The sequence below is a fragment of the Thalassophryne amazonica genome, chromosome 14 (genome assembly GCF_902500255.1).
Source record: "Thalassophryne amazonica chromosome 14, fThaAma1.1, whole genome shotgun sequence".
Lineage (NCBI taxonomy): Eukaryota > Metazoa > Chordata > Actinopteri > Batrachoidiformes > Batrachoididae > Thalassophryne > Thalassophryne amazonica.
Genome location: NC_047116.1, coordinates 3835262 through 3855481, shown reverse-complemented (window position 1 = coordinate 3855481; position 20220 = coordinate 3835262). Strand labels below are relative to the sequence as shown.

General features: G+C 42.1%; 1 protein-coding gene across 1 annotated transcript in view; it reads left to right on the top strand.

Annotated features, from left to right (window-relative positions):
* LOC117525277 (titin-like) overlaps positions 1–20220 on the top strand; it is a 363294-nt gene that overhangs the window by 136733 nt on the left and 206341 nt on the right. The window contains 25 exon segments of the mRNA XM_034187118.1: positions 2511–2582; positions 3777–4007; positions 5386–5952; positions 6508–7497; positions 7918–8190; positions 8417–8794; positions 9000–9083; positions 9270–9458; positions 9643–9789; positions 10002–10085; positions 10285–10461; positions 10646–10792; positions 11005–11193; positions 11406–11594; positions 11797–11964; positions 12159–12263; positions 12472–12576; positions 12766–12858; positions 13315–13404; positions 13559–13633; positions 13726–13815; positions 15012–15047; positions 15217–17223; positions 17660–17710; positions 18757–19155. Coding sequence (XP_034043009.1) covers positions 2511–2582; positions 3777–4007; positions 5386–5952; positions 6508–7497; positions 7918–8190; positions 8417–8794; positions 9000–9083; positions 9270–9458; positions 9643–9789; positions 10002–10085; positions 10285–10461; positions 10646–10792; positions 11005–11193; positions 11406–11594; positions 11797–11964; positions 12159–12263; positions 12472–12576; positions 12766–12858; positions 13315–13404; positions 13559–13633; positions 13726–13815; positions 15012–15047; positions 15217–17223; positions 17660–17710; positions 18757–19155 — 6936 coding nt within the window.

The window sequence follows — 20220 nt, the reverse complement described above, 5'->3', positions numbered from 1 at the left end:
GGCAGTCTTCTGCTGGGACTGGTTGGGGCTGAGGGAGAGAACCAGGAAAAAGACATGCTGTGGAGGGGGAGCAGAGATCGATCACTAATGATTAAATGCAGAGTGGTGCATACAGAGCAAAAAGAGAAAGAAACAGTGCATCATGGGAACCCCCCAGCAGTCTACGTCTATAGCAGCATAACTAAGGGATGGTTCAGGGTCACCTGATCCAGCCCTAACTATAAGCTTTAGCAAAAAGGAAAGTTTTAAGCCTAATCTTAAAAGTAGAGAGGGTGTCTGTCTCCCTGATCTGAATTGGGAGCTGGTTCCACTGGAGAGGAGCCTGAAAGCTGAAGGCTCTGCCTCCCATTCTACTCTTACAAACCCTAGGAACTACAAGTAAGCCTGCAGTCTGAGAGTGAAGCGCTCTATTGGTGTGATATGGTACTACGAGGTCCCTAAGATAAGATGGGACCTGATTATTCAAAACCTTATAAGTAAGAAGAAGAATTTTAAATTCTATTCTAGAATTAACAGGAAGCCAATGAAGAGAGGCCAATATGGGTGAGATATGCTCTCTCCTTCTAGTCCCCGTCAGTACTCTAGCTGCAGCATTTTGAATTAACTGAAGGCTTTTTAGGGAACTTTTAGGACAACCTGATAATAATGAATTACAATAGTCCAGCCTAGAGGAAATAAATGCATGAATTAGTTTTTCAGCATCACTCTGAGACAAGACCTTTCTGATTTTAGAGATATTGCGTAAATGCAAAAAAGCAGTCCTACATATTTGTTTAATATGCGCTTTGAATGACATATCCTGATCAAAAATGACTCCAAGATTTCTCACAGTATTACTAGAGGTCAGGGTAATGCCATCCAGAGTAAGGATCTGGTTAGACACCATGTTTCTAAGATTTGTGGGGCCAAGTACAATAAGTTCAGTTTTATCTGAGTTTAAAAGCAGGAAATTAGAGGTCATCCATGTCTTTATGTCTGTAAGACAATCCTGCAGTTTAGCTAATTGGTGTGTGTCCTCTGGCTTCATGGATAGATAAAGCTGGGTATCATCTGCGTAACAATGAAAATTTAAGCAATACCGTCTAATAATACTGCCTAAGGGAAGCATGTATAAAGTGAATAAAATTGGTCCTAGCACAGAACCTTGTGGAACTCCATAATTAACTTTAGTCTGTGAAGAAGATTCCCCATTTACATGAACAAATTGTAATCTATTAGACAAATATGATTCAAACCACCGCAGCGCAGTGCCTTTAATACCTATGGCATGCTCTAATCTCTGTAATAAAATTTTATGGTCAACAGTATCAAAAGCAGCACTGAGGTCTAACAGAACAAGCACAGAGATGAGTCCACTGTCCGAGGCCATAAGAAGATCATTTGTAACCTTCACTAATGCTGTTTCTGTACTATGATGAATTCTAAAACCTGACTGAAACTCTTCAAATAGACCATTCCTCTGCAGATGATCAGTTAGCTGTTTTACAACTACCCTTTCAAGAATTTTTGAGAGAAAAGGAAACATATGGCTCACTTCGGATAAATGTCCTGTCGGATCGCAATGTATTTCCATTAAAAACCCTGAGCAGTCTGGACGTGCACAGTAACAGAGGTACAAATTAAAGTTCAGCTCTGACACTCGTCGATTTGAGGAAAGTGGGACCAGATTCATTTCTATGATTAAAAGTCCAACCGTTTATTTTTTCAAACTGTGTTCAGACTGGGACCTGAAGCCTGATGTGCACCTGTTAAATCAGGCACAAAACACTGTGATTTGACACTTTTCTGCTTTCGATCCTTCATCTCCCATAACAGTTTTATAGTGCGCACGGTGATAAGTGGATCAGAAAAGTCTGCACATTTACAGCACAGAATCGGTAAAAGAGGAAAATGTTCATCTTACCTTTGATTTGGAGGTGTTGATTGTAGAAAGAAAAGCTTGTTGAGGGTCGCATTAGTCCAGAATAAAGCAAAATCTAGAAACGGAGAACTTTTAAACTGTCACACACGTCATTGTATGACACGGAGTTACAGAGAAGCAGCTGCATAAATCAGGCTTTAAATTAATTAAATAAATCATCATAAATTGTAAATTTATGTAAATTTGGTAGCTTAACTATGTTTATATTTATTTTGATAGCACCTGTACCTGGATGTGTTGCTGTATGTGTTTCAATTATTTTAAATAATGTTGAAAACATTAAAGGTTCATTCAGTAGTTCAGCACAGTTCGAACCAAAATGGCACCATGCTCTGAGTTCACGTCACTCTATCTAATCAAGGCACTCTACTTTTGCTGAGCAGAGTTCAACGAATGCCAACTTTTGTTTCTCCTCAGAATTGTTTTGGCACATTTGAACTTTTTGGCATCATTGATGTTTTTGTTGTTGTCTTTTTTAATTAATTAATTAATTTTAATCTTGTTTATTGGCTGTAACTTTAATTGAAGCTTTCTGTGCTGCAGTCAAACTGTTTGACTTTTACTAAATGAAATTTCTTAATGTCTTAAGTTCGTGAAGTTTACTGGAAAGCCGAAGAGGAACCCTCTGAGGTTGCAGCACCCCCTAGTGCTCCAGCCAAAGGTATCTGCACACCTGATTTTGGTTCACATACTACTTCTTCGTGTATCATGTTGGCCTTCACCCTTTGTGACATGTTGTTTTCGATAGTTTCTCCTTTAAATGCTTATAATATTTTTCATAGTGAAAAATAAAATAAAATCAACAATGTTTTCAAGTTCCTGAACCGACGAAACCCGAGCCTGAGATCGCTGCTTTGGTTGAAGGAGAAGAACCTTCAATGCCAGAAGGTAACTTTTATTTCAGAGTTTTGGTATTTTCTCTCATGTTCTTCATTTTACATTCTTAATTCTTCTTTTAAAAAAGACTGTACTCATTAGAGTGAACACCTGCGCCAAAGTTCAGAGCACCAACAGGCTTACAACAGTTGTCTCCACTGGAAACCGAATTTAGAAACACTGCTGAATGAAACCAAAATAAATACAAGACAAAAACCATGACTGCATGTTGATGTTTTCTTTTCCTGAAATCAGTTTTTTTAAATACACATTTTGAATTTATCTTAGTAAAATTCAACACATTTTTACATATTTGAGTTTTAGGTAACCAGTTCACAACTGGGACTCTTGCCGTCCTCTTTTCTGACTTATGTATCTTTTAGTATTTCAGATAAAACTCTTCTCTCAACATTTGTTCCTGATTTTAAGGATTTTTGTGGACTATTTTCCCATCTTGATGCTATCTGTTAGTATTTGTACAATGTGTACAAAGTATTTTGTTGTTTGCTGTCACTGTGTCTGTTTTAGATGTCTTTTCTATTGTCTGATTTGCATTTTATTTTTATATGGTTTATTTGTATATTTTGTTTTCTATTATATTTCTTTCATCTCATTTGTATTTAAGTTTTGCCTATTTTTGTTTGTTTTCTTTATGTTGTTTGATTTTTATTTTATTTGCATTGTTTCTTGTATTTGTATTATTTGTATTGTTTGTTTTGTATTTCATTTGTATTGTTTGTTTTATCTGTATTGTTTGTTTTGTGTTTTATATGTATTGTTTGTTTGTATATTATTTGTATTGTTTTTTTTATCTGTATTGTTTGTTTTGTATTTTATTTGTATTGTTTGTATGTTATTTGTATTGTTTGTTTGTATATTATTTGTATTGTTTGTTTCATTTACCTTCTTATACCCTTAAACCCTTGAAGCTCTTTGTGTTTTGTCTTGACTCACCGTTTTATTTCTTTTAACCTTGAAGTACCTGCAGTATACGCCATACATGAACCGGAGATTGTGACCGTTCCCAGAAAGGTCATCCCTGAACCTGACCAAGCCAAGCCTACAAAGGAGCCAAAAACAGTTCCCCCTGAGCTTAAAGTTGAGAAACCAGCGGCACCTGAGACAAAAGTGTCTAAAATCAGGCCTGAACCAGAACAACCAAAAGTTGAACCCACTCCAAAGAAGGCACCAGAACCTGCTACACGGCGAGGTACTGTAGTATACTGCGGATCAGCAGTAAGACTGCGTGCTTATCACTCTTATGATGTGATGAATGTGTTTGTGTGATTGTCAAATGTTGCTTCATATTTCCAAAAAATAATGTCACTAGTGCGACAATAATCTCTTGAGCTAAATTAACATTTACACAGATTTGAGTTTTGGTCCAAAGGATATTATATTGGATAGAACTTTATTAATCCCTTGGGAAGACTCACTCTAGGAAACTGAGGTGGAAATTTTATGCTGATGGTTAAAGTTTTGGCTGTTTTTGCAGAAACGGAAGCTTTGGGTAAAAATCCGGTATTATGTACCGATGGGTAGGCGATGAAAACAGATGACTTAATAGTCATAGTTCATTTAGCTATTGCCATGGTTACCGTATCAGAGCTATACTGTGTTTTATGTCTTTGCTGTGAAATGTTTCTGTGTGTGTATGTTTTTAATCTCTGTGCTGAACACTCGATAGAGTGGACTGTCTGTTGAATCTTTACTCAACATAATGTTCTTTAAAGAACCAGAAGTGTTGAAGCCCGAAGAACCGGTAGTTCAGAAAATTACAGCCGACATTACTCCTTCCACAATGGAACTTCTTCCAACAAAAGGTATCGACTCCTCACCTTTGAATCTCTTTTCAGACTTACTGAAATGAAAGTCTTTGCTTTGGGTCAGCACTCACTAAAGTGCAGTCTGTGTATTCTGAATAAGTCTTCCTGAGGTTAAACAATGCGTCATGTTTTCTTAAATGCAAGCTGTTCCAAGACCAGAGGAAACTCGACCTTCTGTACCCAAAGTTACTCCAACAAAGACTGAACCTGTGCCGACTAAAGGTACTGCAGATTTGCTCTTCATGGGCAGATTTCTTCATCTATTCAGGTTTTTGATGTTTTTTTTAAATGGTGTCATGAATGTGTTAATTATTTGTACCTCCTGTCTGAATTGTTGTACATAGTTTAAGCTCTGCAAATATCTTTCAGTGTGCTCAGCACTCGTTAGAGTGTGTCTTGCACAATTGGGTTTCTTTTTTGCAATATCAAGAAGAGTATCTTACAAATGAATTTCTTTTTAAGTTGTCCCAGAAACGAAGGCAGCTGTCTCTGTCACTGAACCTTCAAGAAAACTGGATCTAGCGGCTGCTAAGCCTGAGCCAGAACCGCCAGGATATGTGCCTCAAATCATAAAGCCGATTCCCGAAGTGTCAAAGCAAACACCTGATTTTCTTGACAGAATACCAGGGGTGCCAAAGCCAGGCATCAAGGAACCAAAGCAAGGTGTCAAGACTACAAGATTGGTTCATGAAGCCCTTGTCCCAGAAGAAACTCTTAGTGTACCTTTAAGTATGAGAACATTTGAAACATCTCTTGTTCCAGAGACACCTGTTGAAGAAAGAAAGATGGCTGCAGAAGTGCAACAGAAACTGTCAGAACTGAAAAAGGTACCAGAAGAAACTAAAGGTGTAGTAGAGATGCCAAAGAAGGTTTCAGAAGACAGAGAGAAGGTTCTGGAAGAAGCACAGGAGGCTCCAAAAATATACCAAAGACCTTCACTGGCACCAGTGAAGGTTTCAGATGAGAAGATTCTTGAAGAACCAAAGTTTGTGAAAGAACCACAGAAGGTGCAGGAAGCACTACAGCAGACTCTAATACCATCCAGAAAGGTTTCTGAGGCACCAACAAAGGTTCCTGAGGAACCAAGAAAAGGTCAAGAAGCTACAAAATTCATTACAGAGGAACCAATGAAGGTTACAGACAAAGACAAAAAATTATCAGAAGTACAAAGAAAGTTTAGGAAAGAACAAAAGGTTCCTGCAGAGTCACAGAAGGTTCCAGAGGATACAATATTAATACCAGCAGAAATGATTCTGGGCCATCAAGAATCAACAACAACAGCACAAGATTCAGAACATATTCTTCAGGCTGTCGAGCCTCTGCAGAAAGGTAGACAACACTTTGACATCTTCCAGTGACTTATTCTTCATCTCTTAACTTCATCTTTTTTATTTAGATGTTGTCCTCCTCTTAAACAGTCTTGAAAGTTTGTTGTGTTATTTGTCTTGTTGTTTGTTGACTGCTGTACCTCATCACTTTAAAACAGTAGAATAGAAGGAGATACAGCCGGAAACAGCAGCACTGACTCACTGCAGTCGGAACTTAGGACAACCCTTAAAGGAATGCAGAGATCTAATACACACCACATCTACACATGTACTCAGTGCAAATTGGACGTCTTGATGGTTTTCAGTACATTTCAAACCTCACCCAAGTGCTTGAAGGCATGATGAAACATGAAACATTTTCAAGACCAACAAGAAGTCCATTTGCTGTGGAGTGAACGTCTAGATGTTTTCTATCTGGTTAACTGAGAACCTTCAATAATACCTAACGCAGACCCGTGTTTTTGTGTGTCTGATGTTTTTGTCCTGTGTTGCTCTTCTCTTTGTCACCGCTGCATGGTGCAAATCTTCAATCTTGGGTTATTTCGTAAACCTCCAGTTCCCTTGAAGACTGAGCCAAAGGAAGCAGTCATGATTGAAGCCAGAAAGGAGCCATCAGTGGAGGATTTTCGAGAAAGAACTCCTCTTGGATTCAGGAAAGAGGATGTCAGGATGCATGAAAGGAAAGAAGCGTTCAGGGAATCAAGTTCTTTGCAGATGGTTCTTGCAAAGAAGGAGGAGGCTTCTACTTTGTACCATGAAGGTCAATTTGAAGCTCTTCATGAGGAAGACCTCCATCTAGAACACAGACCTGAGAAGAAAGTCAGAGAAGAAATGACATCTGTGAGGCTTGTTTCAACACATATGAAGAAAGAGATCCAATCAAAAGGAGATGACACACCTCAGTCTAAAACGCATGTTCTGATGAAGAAAGATGTTTCTGCTCTCAGGACCAGACTTCTGTCTGAAACAAAAATACTGACTGACAAGAACATGACTCCAGAAAGCAAACAGAGAAAAGAAGATGTTCTTTCAAGTTACATTGAGAAGAAAGAAGAAGGTGAATCACAGGTACCAGCATGTGCAGAAGAAACAATCGGTGAAGCTGTTTCTTCAGTGGAGGATCTGTTCAAAGCTAATACAACTGCTAAAGAACTCATTATTCAGGACAAACCTAGTACGCCAACTGGAGTGACAAAAGATCTGTCCCAAAGGTGTGTGACTCTTCCTGAGGGGACACAAGAAGTAGTTTCTCCTACAATAATTACAGAGCCCTCAGTAGAAACACCTCTTGACAGTGTTGTACCTCTGGACAAACTGACTATTGTGTCTTCTAAAGAAGAAGGTGTCCCAGCTATGAGGTCTGTCCCCCCAAAAGAATCTATTCCACCAAAACGAGATAGCCCTCCTCCACGCAAAGAGATGATTCTTGCTGAACTTAAATCTTCTGAAGAAACAAAGACCTCTGTGACTCAACCTCCACGAAGACAAGAAGATAAAGAAACACAGAAGGAAACTCGGAGTGTTGAAGATCAAACTCTTAAGAAAGGTATTCTTTTGTGTCTGCGCCGGTTCATCTGATAAGATCAAACACTCTTCAGAGATGTTTGACGTTTCATATGAACTGTCCTCACCTGGTTTCCTTCCACTTTCTCCTCCGACATCAAGCACTTTAACCTTCACAGCGTTCCCTAAAACTTGTTTGTCATTTCTTGCGTATTGATACGATTCTTGTGCCGGGTACATCGTGTACTATGGCATCTTCATCTACTAACCTCTCGCATCAGTCACCTTTTTTCTTACTTGAGGTGACGTTTCTCATGTTCACACACGCATGTTCTCCCTGTTTTGTTGTTGTCAGTGTGCAGTAAATGTTGTCTAAATAATGTTGTCTAAATAATTTGGTCATTAAACCCGAGTGACCATGTTGTATATTTGGTTGTGATCTTGGCATCTTGTATTCTTAAAGTGGCTCCTCCAGAGGAGAAGAAACCATCTGTACCAACGCCAGAGCTTCCACCTCCTGCTGTGAAGAAAGTTGCTCCTGCTACAAAGAAATTTTTTCCTCCTGCAGAGAAAGTTGCTCTTCCTGCAGAGAAAGTTGCTCCGCCTGCAGAGAAAGTTGCTGCTCCTGCAGAGAAAGTTGCTTCTCCTGCAGAGAAAGTTGCTGCTCCTGCAGTGAAAGTTGCTCCTCCTGCAGAGAAAGTTGTTGCTCCTGCAGAGAAACGTGTTCCCCCTGCAGGTAGTTTTTATTTTATTTTATTTTATTTATGACAGCCTCTTTTTTGATTGCTGGGTGCTCAGGAGTCAGCGCTGATTATTTTCATGTGAATCTTCTACGTTTCTACTTGTGTTTTTGTTTTTTTCGGGTTTGTGCGCTCAGTCTGACCTCCATGTTTGTGTTGTCTGTTTAGTTTTGTTGTATTTTGTTGTATTTGTCTTAATCTTGACATCTTGTATTCTCAAAGTGGCTCCTCCAGAAGAGAAGAAACCTTCTGCACCGGCACCAAAGCTTCCACCTCCTCCTGCAGAGACAGTTGTTCCTGCTGCAAAGAAAGTTGCTCCACCTGTAGAGAAAGTTGCTCCTCTTGCAGAGAAAGTTGCTCCTCCTGCAGTCAAAGTTGCTCCTTCTGCAGAGAAAGTTGTTCCTCTTTCAAAGAAAGTTGCTCCACCTGCAGAGAAAGTTGCTCCTCCTGCAGAGAAAGTTGCTCCACCTGCAGAGAAAGTTGTTCCTCCTGCAGAGAAAGTTGCTCCACCTGCAGAGAAAGTTGCTCCACCTGCAGAGAAAGTTGCTCCACCTGCAGAGAAAGTTGCTCCTCCTGCAGAGAAAGTTGTTCCTCTTGCAGGTAGTTTTTCTTCCAGCCTCTTCTTTGATTGCTGGCTCTTCTAGAGTCAGCTCTGATTATATTCATGTGCTTCTTGTGTTTTATTCATTCTGTTTGTGTTCTCTTGACATGTGTACTCAAACTGACTTCCATGTTTGTGTTGCCTGTTTAGTTTTGTTGTATGTTGTTGTATTTGTCATAATCTTGGCATCTTGTATTCTCAAAGTGGCTCCTCCAGAAGAGAAGAAACCTTTTGCACCAGCACCAAAGGTTTCAGTTCCTCCTGCAGAGAAAGTTGCTCCTCCTACAGGTAGTCTTTTTTTTAAGTCCAGCCTCTTCTTAGAATCAGCTCTGATTACTTTCATGTGCATCTTGTGTGTCTCTTCATTGTGTCTGTGTTGAGCTCAAACTGACCTCCATGTTTGTGTTGCGCGTTCAGTTTTGGTGCAGTTTGTTGTATTTGTCTTAATCTTGATATCTTGACATATTCTTAAAGTGGCTCCTCCAGAGGAGAAGAAACGTGCTGCACCAGTACCAAAGCTTCCACCTCCTCCTGCAGAGGAAGTTACTCCACCTGCAGAGAAAGTTGCTCCTCCTGCAGAGAAAGTTGTTCCTCTTGCAAAGAAAGTTGCTCCTCCCACACAGAAAGTTGCTCCACCTGCTGAGAAAATTGTTCCTGTTGCAGGTAGTTTTCTTTCAGCCTCTTCTTTGGTCGCTGGCTGTTCTAGAGTCGGCTCTGATTATTTTCATGTGCATCTTGTGTATTTCTTCATTGTGGTTTGTTCTCTTGAGGTTTGTGTGCACTTTGTGTTTAGTTTTGTTGTATGTTGTTGTATTTGTCATAATCTTGGCATCTTGTATTCTGAAAGTGGCTCCTCCAGAAGAGAAGAAACCTTCTGTACCAGCACCAAAGCTTCCACCTCCTCCTGCAGAGAAAGTTGTTCCTCCAGCAGAGAAAGTTGTTCCTCCTGCAGAGAAAGTTGCTCCTCCTGTAAAGAAAGTTGCTCCTCCTGCAGGTAGTTGTTTTGTGAATTCCAGCCTCTTCTGTGATTGCTGGCTCTTCTAGAGTCAGCTCTGATTGTTTTCACGTCTGTCTTGTGTTTCTTTGTTCCGTTTGTGTTCTCTTGACATTTGTGCGCTGTAACCAGCCTCCATGTTTGTGTTGCCTGTTTAGTTTTGTTGTATGTTGTTGTATTTGTCATAATCTTGGCATCTTGTATTCTCAAAGTGGCTCCTCCAGAAGAGAAGAAACCTTTTGCACCAGCACCAAAGGTTTCAGTTCCTCCTGCAGAGAAAGTTGCTCCTCCTACAGGTAGTCTTTTTTTTTAAGTCCAGCCTCTTCTTAGAATCAGCTCTGATTACTTTCATGTGCATCTTGTGTGTCTCTTCATTGTGTCTGTGTTGAGCTCAAACTGACCTCCATGTTTGTGTTGCGCGTTCAGTTTTGGTGCAGTTTGTTGTATTTGTCTTAATCTTGATATCTTGACATATTCTTAAAATGGCTCCTCCAGAGGAGAAGAAACGTGCTGCACCAGTACCAAAGCTTCCACCTCCTCCTGCAGAGGAAGTTACTCCACCTGCAGAGAAAGTTGCTCCTCCTGCAGAGAAAGTTGTTCCTCTTGCAAAGAAAGTTGCTCCTCCCACACAGAAAGTTGCTCCACCTGCTGAGAAAATTGTTCCTGTTGCAGGTAGTTTTCTTTCAGCCTCTTCTTTGGTCGCTGGCTGTTCTAGAGTCGGCTCTGATTATTTTCATGTGCATCTTGTGTATTTCTTCATTGTGGTTTGTTCTCTTGAGGTTTGTGTGCACTTTGTGTTTAGTTTTGTTGTATGTTGTTGTATTTGTCATAATCTTGGCATCTTGTATTCTGAAAGTGGCTCCTCCAGAAGAGAAGAAACCTTCTGTACCAGCACCAAAGCTTCCACCTCCTCCTGCAGAGAAAGTTGTTCCTCCAGCAGAGAAAGTTGTTCCTCCTGCAGAGAAAGTTGCTCCTCCTGTAAAGAAAGTTGCTCCTCCTGCAGGTAGTTGTTTTGTGAATTCCAGCCTCTTCTTTGATTGCTGGCTCTTCTAGAGTCAGCTCTGATTGTTTTCACGTCTGTCTTGTGTTTCTTTGTTCCGTTTGTGTTCTCTTGACATTTGTGCGCTGTAACCAGCCTCCATGTTTGTGTTGCCTGTTTAGTTTTGTTGTATGTTGTTGTATTTGTCATAATCTTGGCATCTTGTATTCTCAAAGTGGCTCCTCCAGAAGAGAAGAAACCTTCTGTACCAGCACCAAAGCTTCCACCTCCTCCTGCAGAGAAAGTTGCTCCACCAGCAGAGAAAGTTGTTCCTCCTGCAGAGAAAGTTGCTCCTCCAGCAGAGAAAGTTGTTCCTCCTGCAGAGAAAGTTGCTCCTCCTGTAAAGAAAGTTGTTCCTCCTGCAGGTAGTTGTTTTGTGAATTCCAGCCTCTTCTTTGATTGCTGGCTCTTCTAGAGTCAGCTCTGATTGTTTTCACGTCTGTCTTGTGTTTCTTTGTTCCTTTTGTGTTCTCTTGACATTTGTGTGCTGTAACCAACCTCCATGTTTGTGTTGCCTGTTTAGTTTTGTTGTATTTTGTTGCATTTTTCTTAATCTTGGCATCTTGTATTCTCAAAGTGGCTCCTGCAGAAGAGAAGAAACCTTCTGTACCAGCACCAAAGCTTCCACCTCCTCCTGCAGAGAAAGTTGTTCCTCCTGCAGAGAAAGTTGTTCCTCCTGCAGAGAAAGTTGCTCCTCCAGCAGAGAAAGTTGTTCCTCCTGCAGAGAAAGTTGCTCCTCCTGTAAAGAAAGTTGTTCCTCCTGCAGGTAGTTGTTTTGTGAATTCCAGCCTCTTCTTTGATTGCTGGCTTTTCTAGAGTCAGCTCTGATTGTTTTCACATCTATCTTGTGTTTCTTCGTTCCGTTTGTGTTCTCTTGACATTTGTGCGCTGTAACCAACCTCCATGTTTGTGTTGCCTGTTTAGTTTTGTTGTATTTGTCTTAATCTTGGCATCTTGTATTCTCAAAGTGGCTCCTCCAGAAGAGAAGAAACCTTCTGTACCAGCACCAAAGCTTCCACCTCCTCCTGCAGAGAAAGTTGCTCCTCCTGCAGAGAAATTTGCTCCTCCTGCAGAGAAAGCTGCTCGTCCTACAGAGAAAGTTGCTCCTCCTGTAGAGAAAGTTGCTCCTCCTGCAGGTAGTTTTTTGAAGTTCAAGCCTCTTTGATTGCTGGCTGCTCAGGAATCAGCTCTGATTGTTTTCCACATCCTTTTTTTTACAGATTTCTTCTGTTTGCTTTCTCTTGAGATTGCTGTGCTCAGACGAACCTCTATGTTTGTGTTGCCCATTTTGTTGTATTTGTCATAATCTTGGCATCTTGTATTCTCAAAGTGGCTCCTCCAGAGGAGAAGAAACCTTCTGCACCAGCACCAAAGCTTCCACCTCCTCCTGCAGAGAAAGTTGCTCCTCCTGTAAAGAAAGTTGCTCCTCCTGCAGGTAGTTTTTTAAGCCTCTTGTTTGATTGCCAGCTACTCAGGAGTCAGTTCTGATTATGTTCACATCTCCATCCTGTACGTCTTGTCAGTCTATTTGTGTTCTTTTTGAGCTTTGTGCACTCAGTCTGACCTCCATGTTTGTGTTGCCTGTTTAGTTTTGTTGTATTTTGTTGTATTTGTCTTAATCTTGGCATCTTGTATTCTCAAAGTGGCTCCTCCAGAGGAGAAGAAACCTTCTGCACCAGCACCAAAGCTTCCACCTCCTCCTGCAGAGAAAGTTGTTCGTCCTGCAGAGAAAGTTGCTCCTTCTGCAGGTAGACATTTTGCTTGTTTGCTCAGGAGTCAGTTGTAATAATTTTCACATGTCCATCTTTCAGATTTCGTCTGTTTGCTCTCTCTTGAGGTTTGTGCGCTCACACCCACCTCCGTGTTTGTGTTGCCCACTTTATTTTTTATGTATCTTGTTCAATTTGTCTTAATCTTGGCATCTTGTATTCTCAAAGTGGCTCCTCCGGAGGAGAAGAAACCTTCTCTTCCTCCACAACCGCAGCCTGTACCTCCTCCTGCTCCCGCACAGAAGGTTGCTGCTCCCGCAGGTAGTTTCTTTCCTTGGTGTTCTTTGCTGGATAACAGATTGTGTATGTTTGTCTGTTGTCCACTCACTGTCTGTTTGTCTTCATTTGCCCCAGTTATGTTACGTATATCAGTTGTTGGTTGACTTTGTAGTAGTTGTGGTCATCATCTTGGCATGTTGAGGGAGGTGATGGTCTGGTGGTTAAGCGTTGGGCTTCAGACCAGAGGATCCTCTGTTCAAAAACCAGTCTGGCTGGACAATGACTACGGGCCCTTGGGCAAGGTCCTTAATCCCCGAGTTGCTCCCGGTGTGTCGTGTGCGCCTTGCATGGCAGCAGCCTGACATCGGTGTGTGAGTGTGTCTATGTGAATGGGTGAATGTGAGGCATCATTGTAAAGCGCCTTGAGCTTCTGATGCAGATGGAAAAGTGCCATATAAATGCAGTCCATTTACCATTTACCATGTTACATTCCCAAAGTGGCTCGTCCAGAGGAGAAGAGACCTTCTGCACCAGAACCAAAGCCTTCAGTGGCTCCTGCTGCTGCAGCTGTGTCTGTTCCTCCAGCAGGTACTTTCTTCACACGGTCCATTCTTTTGATGTGGACTCTTGATTCTGAGTCTGTTCCTGTGTATTTTTCTTGATTCTTTTGTTGTTGTTGTGCTTTAAATTTCTTTTTTTTCTCTTCTCTTGGTTGTGACCTTTGTTATCTTGTGCTCCTAAGTTTCTCCTCCGGAAGAAGCGATGCCTTCTCCACCAACACCAAAGCCTCTGGTAGAAAAAATCATTCCTCCCTCAGGTACCTTCATCTTTCATTTATCTGCTTTGTTTAGCAGTTTTTCATTTGTTGTTGTTTGTTTCCTGATAATAATGAAGTCGGTTTTCCTGTAGATGAAGTTTTTCCAGTGGAGAAGAAACCGTCTCCACATGTCACAAAGCCTGAAGTCTCTCCTGTATCAGAGGAAATCATTTCACCTGAAGGTAAAGTCTCTTCTAATTTAAAGTCACATGATTCACGTCTGTTTGTTTTCCTGTAATGCCGACACCTTCAGCCCAACCCAGCGATTAACACTGTTTTCATTTTGCTGCACCTTTTGTTTGGTTGTTTGTTTAAAGTATCCTTTTTGTGATCACTTTCTGTTCTGTGAGGCTAAATAGTGTGTGCGTGTTGTTTCTGGGTATTTGCAGTGGATCAGGAAAGTATTCATAGCGCTTCACTGTTTCTACATTTTGTTGTGTTACAGACTTTTCCAAAATGAATGAAATTTTTTTCCCCTCAAAATTCTACTCCCGATACCCCATAATGACAACATGAAAAATGTTTTTGAGATTTTTTAAATTTTATTTAAAAAAACATGAAATCACACGTACATAAGTATTCACAGCCTGAGATGTTTCTACAGCTTAATTGGAGTACACCTGAGGTAAATTCCTTTGATTGGACATGATTTGGAAAGACACACACCTGTCTACATATAAGGTCCCACAGTTGACAGTCAGAGCACAAACCAAGCATGAAGTCAAAGGAATTGTCTGTAGACCTCAGAGACAGGATTGTCTCAAGGCACAAATCTGGGGAACGAAACAGAAACATTTCTGCTGCTTTGAAGGTCCCAATGAGCACAGTGGCCTTCATCATCTGTAAATGAAAGAAGTTCAGATCCACCAGGACTCTTCCTAGAGCTGGACGCCCGTCTAAACTGAGCAATCGGGGGAGAAGGCCCTCAGGGAGGTGACCAAGAACCCAATAGTCACTCTGTCAGACCTCCAGCATTCCTCTGTGGAGAGAGGAGAACCTTTTAGAAGGACCACCATCTCTGCAGCAAACCACCAATCAGGCCTGTATGGTAGAGTGGCCAGACGGAAGCCACTCCTTAGTAAAAGGCACATGGCAGCCCACTTGGAGGTTGACAAAAAGCACCTGAATGACTCTCAGACCAGGAGAAACAAAATTCTCTGGTCTGATGAGACAAATACTACAGAATTATGTCCTTGCATGCAGACATGCAGAATAATGAACATTTACTGCAAAACACTAATTTGCATAATGCACACAACATTAGCCTTTATTTTACTTAATGAAAACTTAATATCTCAAGTTATCTTTTTTTTATCATTTTTGGTACATGGTTTTTGGATTGTCTTGATGTGTAATGTTTTTATTCTAATTCTTGCAGACATGGAACCAGTTACAGCACCTGGACCAACTAAAGGTACATCACAGACTGGACTTTTATTAATTACAATTCATGAAACACAGCAGTTATTTACTATATTGGTTAAACTCCCATATCATATCACCTATTCAGAATTTGTACTGTAAATTCAGCTTTTGGATTCCATGTATGTGTGTCAGTAGTCTGTTTGTTACTTCAATCACAGTGTCACCTCTTAAGCAAAAGGTTAAGATTTCCATTCAGGAGGCAAAAACACCTGAGTTGCCCAAGCCGAGGACTAAGGTCACCAGACTTCCTAAAGAAAAGGAGCAAGAACCTGAAGTTATTAAACTGAAGAAGGTGCCACCAAAGCCTTCAGAAGCTGAGAAACAACTGACAACTCACACAGCAGAAGTAACAAGGCACTTCGATTCAGAACTGACAGTTCACGGACTCCATGACAGAGAAGATAGAGAGATAATAACACTGGGAAGAACAGAACGACTCTACACTGCAGAGGAACAAACAGTTTCCTTAGAAGAGTTTGAGGAAGTTGAAAGAGCTGTAGATGCACAGAAGCCTGAGAAAGAAGGATGGACGAGAACTCCCAAATCTCCAAAAGACAAAGAACCCCAGGTTCCAAGTCTCGAGAAGAAGAAAATAACAAAGCTGCCAAAGACTGATGAGCAGAAAGAATCAGTTAAACTGAAACCTTTTGAAAAACCCGAGAAATCAGATGAAGAACCTCAAATGATTAAACTAAAAAAGGTACCAACCAAACCCAAAGAACGTGAGAAGGAGGTCGTGACGCATAAAGCTGACGTAACAAGGCAATATGACACAGAAATGACAGTTCATGAGCTTCACGATCGGGAGGATCGAGAGCTAATAACACTTGAGAGAACTGAGCGAGTCTTTAGTGCAGATAAAGAGGCAATTGGACTGAAGCATGCAGACAAGTCTGAAATTGTGGAGGCACATGATGAGAAGACAAAATGGACAAGAACTCCTAAGATACCCAAAGATGAAGAATCTGAGCCAGATTTTGCTAAAAAGAAAATAAAGAAATTGCCAGTGGAGGAGGGAGATGAGGAAATAGTGACACTGAGACCATTTAAAAAGCCCCAGAAGCCCGAAGACACCGAGCCTCCAAAAGCTACAAGAGAAAGTGAGGCAAAGAAAGAAACTGAGCGCACTCCTTTCAGAAGACGTGAAACGCCACAGAAAGAGCAACCAAGTTCTGCTTTGAAACACAGAAAACCTGATGATGCTGCCTTGATAAGTCCTGATGCACCTCCTGAAGTCCAAAAAGACCACAAAGAGACACCGCAGAAGGAAAAGGTTGATCATAAAGTGCCCAAAGGTGAAGCTGTGTCACCTGATGACAAGCTGCGTGTGAAGCCTAAAATTCTTCCCACCCCAGATAAAGAGAAGGAGGAGGTTGTTTTAAAGCCTTTCACCAAAGCTGCTAAAGCTGAAGAAGAGCCTGAAAAAGCATCTGAAGAGGAGAAGAAGAAACTCACAGACACCACACCCATTCGAGCTCCAAGAGATGAACCTCCCAAAGAGCAGCAGCTTAAGAAAAGTGAAAAGACTGGAATGCCTAAAGCAGAGGTTCAGACATCTGAACCTCCATCCAAGAAGTACCGTACACCTGAAGTGGAAGAAGCTGGGAAAGAAGAGCTGAAAAAAATCCCACAAAAGCCAACAGACCAAAGAAAGGAAGCCATAGAACTGAGAAAAACGCCATCACCTAAAGTGGGCAAACAAGATTTAGATGACAAAAAGGCCTTGAAAGTCATGGAGCAGCCCTTAAAGGTAGAGTTGAAAAAGATTCCATCACTGAAGGTTGACAAGCCAAAGCTTACTGATCAGGAGAAGGTCCCTGCTGAGAAGAAGCCAAGTGCTGAAAGACTCAAACAGGCTCCAAAAACTGTGACTCCAAAATACTCAAGTGAAGAAACGATTCTCAAGCCAGCTCCTAAGAAAGGCTCACCAAAGGAAGAGGAAGCTGTAGAACCAGTACAGCTTGGTAAAAGAAGAGTTCCTGTAGTGAAGGAGGTCTCTCCTGGAGCTGTGCAGCTGAGTAAAGTCCCCACCCAGCCAGAGGAGGAGGTGTTTGAAGAGGAGTACCAAGGTGATGGAGAGGAAGAAGAGGAGACATGGTGCTGGGAGTTGGAAGGTGAAGTGACTGATGGGGAACTGGAGACTCCAGGCATGGCCGGCAGAAAAGGTGATGTTTGTGGAGCCCATTCATCACCTCTAAGACGAGTCATCTCATACTCATCAACTCCGTTCATCTGGTTATCCAAGTGCCCATCTGCCCGTTCACCTGTCTTCCATTGTGATGCCATCGTCATCTTGTTGATCATATTAATGTCTTCATTTCTGTCTCTAAATCAGTGTCCATCAGTCATTGTTCAGTAGCGTTCCTTTGTCTCACTGTCATTCACCATTCACTAATTTCTCTGCGTCATCTTTCATAACGTTTGGATCATCTGCTGATTCTCCATCTTCATCTTTACAAAATGATGTATGAGAACCAAAGAATTAGTTTAGTTGGAATCAACTTGTTAGCATTTTAAGGATTTTTGTCTCTGTTGGAGCTCTCATGATGTCAGAGCGCCATGACAGAAAAAATTAGATATATCCTGTTGTTTCTTGTCCAGATGGAAAACCAGCAGAGGTGCCACCTAAAGGCCGCGGTCGAGGATTTGGGGGTGAGAATCCACTGAGAATCCCGTGTGCTTTACTCTTCCACACAATCAGATGCTAGTTCACACTTTCAGACAAATGACACTGAAAGAAGTCAAGTTATCACTCAGCGTTCCTGTTTTAAGACAGAAATATGTGGGTGTATCTACCTATGACTAGCCTGTTGCTTAGCATCAGTAACTGTGGCAACCCCCCCCCCCCCACACACACACACACACACCCTCACATAAATACACACAACCCTCCAAACACATCCTTCCTTCCTTCTTTTCTTCCTCCCTTCTCGTCTGGGCTAGGATTAGTGTTAAGGTTACGGTTAGTGATTTTCTGGTCAGGCTGGGATTTGAACCGAGAATCCTCTGTTCTCAAGCCCAACGCTTTAACCACTAGACCATCACCTCCCCTTTCAGTGAGAGAGAATAAAGACGGCATTCACAAATGTCCACAAGATCTTAAACCAGGGCATTGTCTGCATGTCCTGCTAGTTTTGTGACATCATCACTCTTTGATTTTAGCTCCAGAATGCGACTGCATTACGTAAGGTGCCAGAGTTCAAGCCACATGCTTACAATGTTCAGATGTGCTACTGCTCACACAAACGCTGCAGTCATTGTCTGCAGTCACATTTCAGAATATACTGGAAGCAGGTAGACAGGCTTAGAGCCATACCCTTCTGGGCTCACCTGATTCCCGAAGTCACCCAAGCGAGGGCGAGATTATTACTGCATTGGAAATCAGGTAGGTAGGCTTACAGCCATAGATCTCTGAGTGCAACTGATCTGTCTAATCCCAGAGTTCAACCAGACTGGGGTCCGATAAGTACTGGGCTGTAAATCAGGTAGGTTGGCTTTGCTAGTTGACCTTGGTACATGTCAGTGGGACATGGCTGTATTTTCTCTCTCAGCTTGTTGTGACTGCTCACTGATGGTTCTGAAATGCTGAATGTCTTCTAATAACCGTCAGGCACACATGTTCTCGTGTGATGTCTGATCTGCATTGTGTGTTATATTTGAAACTAACTTTATGAGTGTTTTTGTATGTGACGTTGCAGCGAGACAAACGCCATCTCCAGGTGATGGCGGCAGGGGCCGGGAGCTGAGGCCCGGTGGAAAAGGCCCTTCACCACCAGAGGAACCTTTTGGAGGATTCAAACTCAAAGCCGTCCCACTGAAGTTCATCAAAAAGATTCAGGACATTGTGCTCTTGGAGGCGGAGTCTATTGGCTCATCAGCTGTCTTCGAGTGTGAGGTCTCGCCTTCCACCGCCATTGCTTCATGGATGAAGGATGGCAGCAATTTGCGCGAGGGCCCCAAGCACAGGTTCACCTCTGATGGCAAAGATCGGACGTTGCACATCATTGATGTGCAACTGTCTGACACCGGGGAATATACATGTGTGGCAAAGAACGCTGGCAGGGAGATATCATGCACAGCCAAGCTGATTGTTGAAGGTAAATAAATGTGCTTTAATCTTCAACTTACAATAAATAATACAACAACAACAAAAGATGAGGGAAGTCATCAGGCTGAAGGAGGAGGCCTTTTGTATCTGGTTGGCACAGAAGTCTCTGGAATCAGTGTACAGGTACCAGCAGGCCATAAGGACTGCAGTCGCAGTGGTGACTGTGGCAAAAACATCAGGTGTGGGAAGAGTTTGGACGTGGAAAATGACTTTTGATCAGCCTCAAAGCAGTTCTGGCAAACTGTTAGGTGCCTCAGGAAAGGGAAGCAGTTCTTGGCCCAGGCTGTGTTTAGCAAGGGAGGAGAGCTGCTGACCGGAGTGAGAGTATCGTCAGCAGAAAGAACACTTAATAATCGCCTCAACCTTGCTGACATGTCCTCTATTGAGGGTCAGGGCTGGAAGACTTGGAGGGGTCTAGTGCTATCACCCCTGTGCAAGTCACAGAGGTAGTCAAAAAACTCCTCAGTGGCAAGTTGCCGGGGGCAGATGAGACAACATCCTGAGATGCTGAAGTCTCTGGATGTTGCCAGACTGTCATGGCTGATACACTTGTACAATGTTGCATGAAAGTCAAGAACAGTACCTCTGGATTGGCAAACTGGGGTGGTGGTCCCGTCTTTAAAAAAAGGGGACCAGAGAGTGTGTTCCAGTTACAGAGGAATCACGCTTCTCAGCCTTTCTGGGAAAGCCTATGCCAGGGTACCAGAGAGGAGATTTAGACCGTTAGTCAAACCTCAGATTCAGGAGGAGCAATGTAGGTTCTGTACTTGTCATGGAACCATGGACCAGCTCTTTACCCTTGAAAGGATATTACAAGGGTCTTCAGAGTATGACCACCCAGTGTTTTGTGTTTTTTTTTGTTTTATGGACTTGGAAAAGGTAAGACCTGTGTCCTGTGGGGAGGTGCTGCGGGAGTATAGGCTACCAGAACCACTGCAAGATGCAATTTGGTCTCTATATGAACAAAGAAGGAGCTGTGTCTGCATTCTTGGCATTACATCTGACCAGGACTGCCCATTGTCACCAATCCTGTTCGGTGTCCAGTTTGCTGACC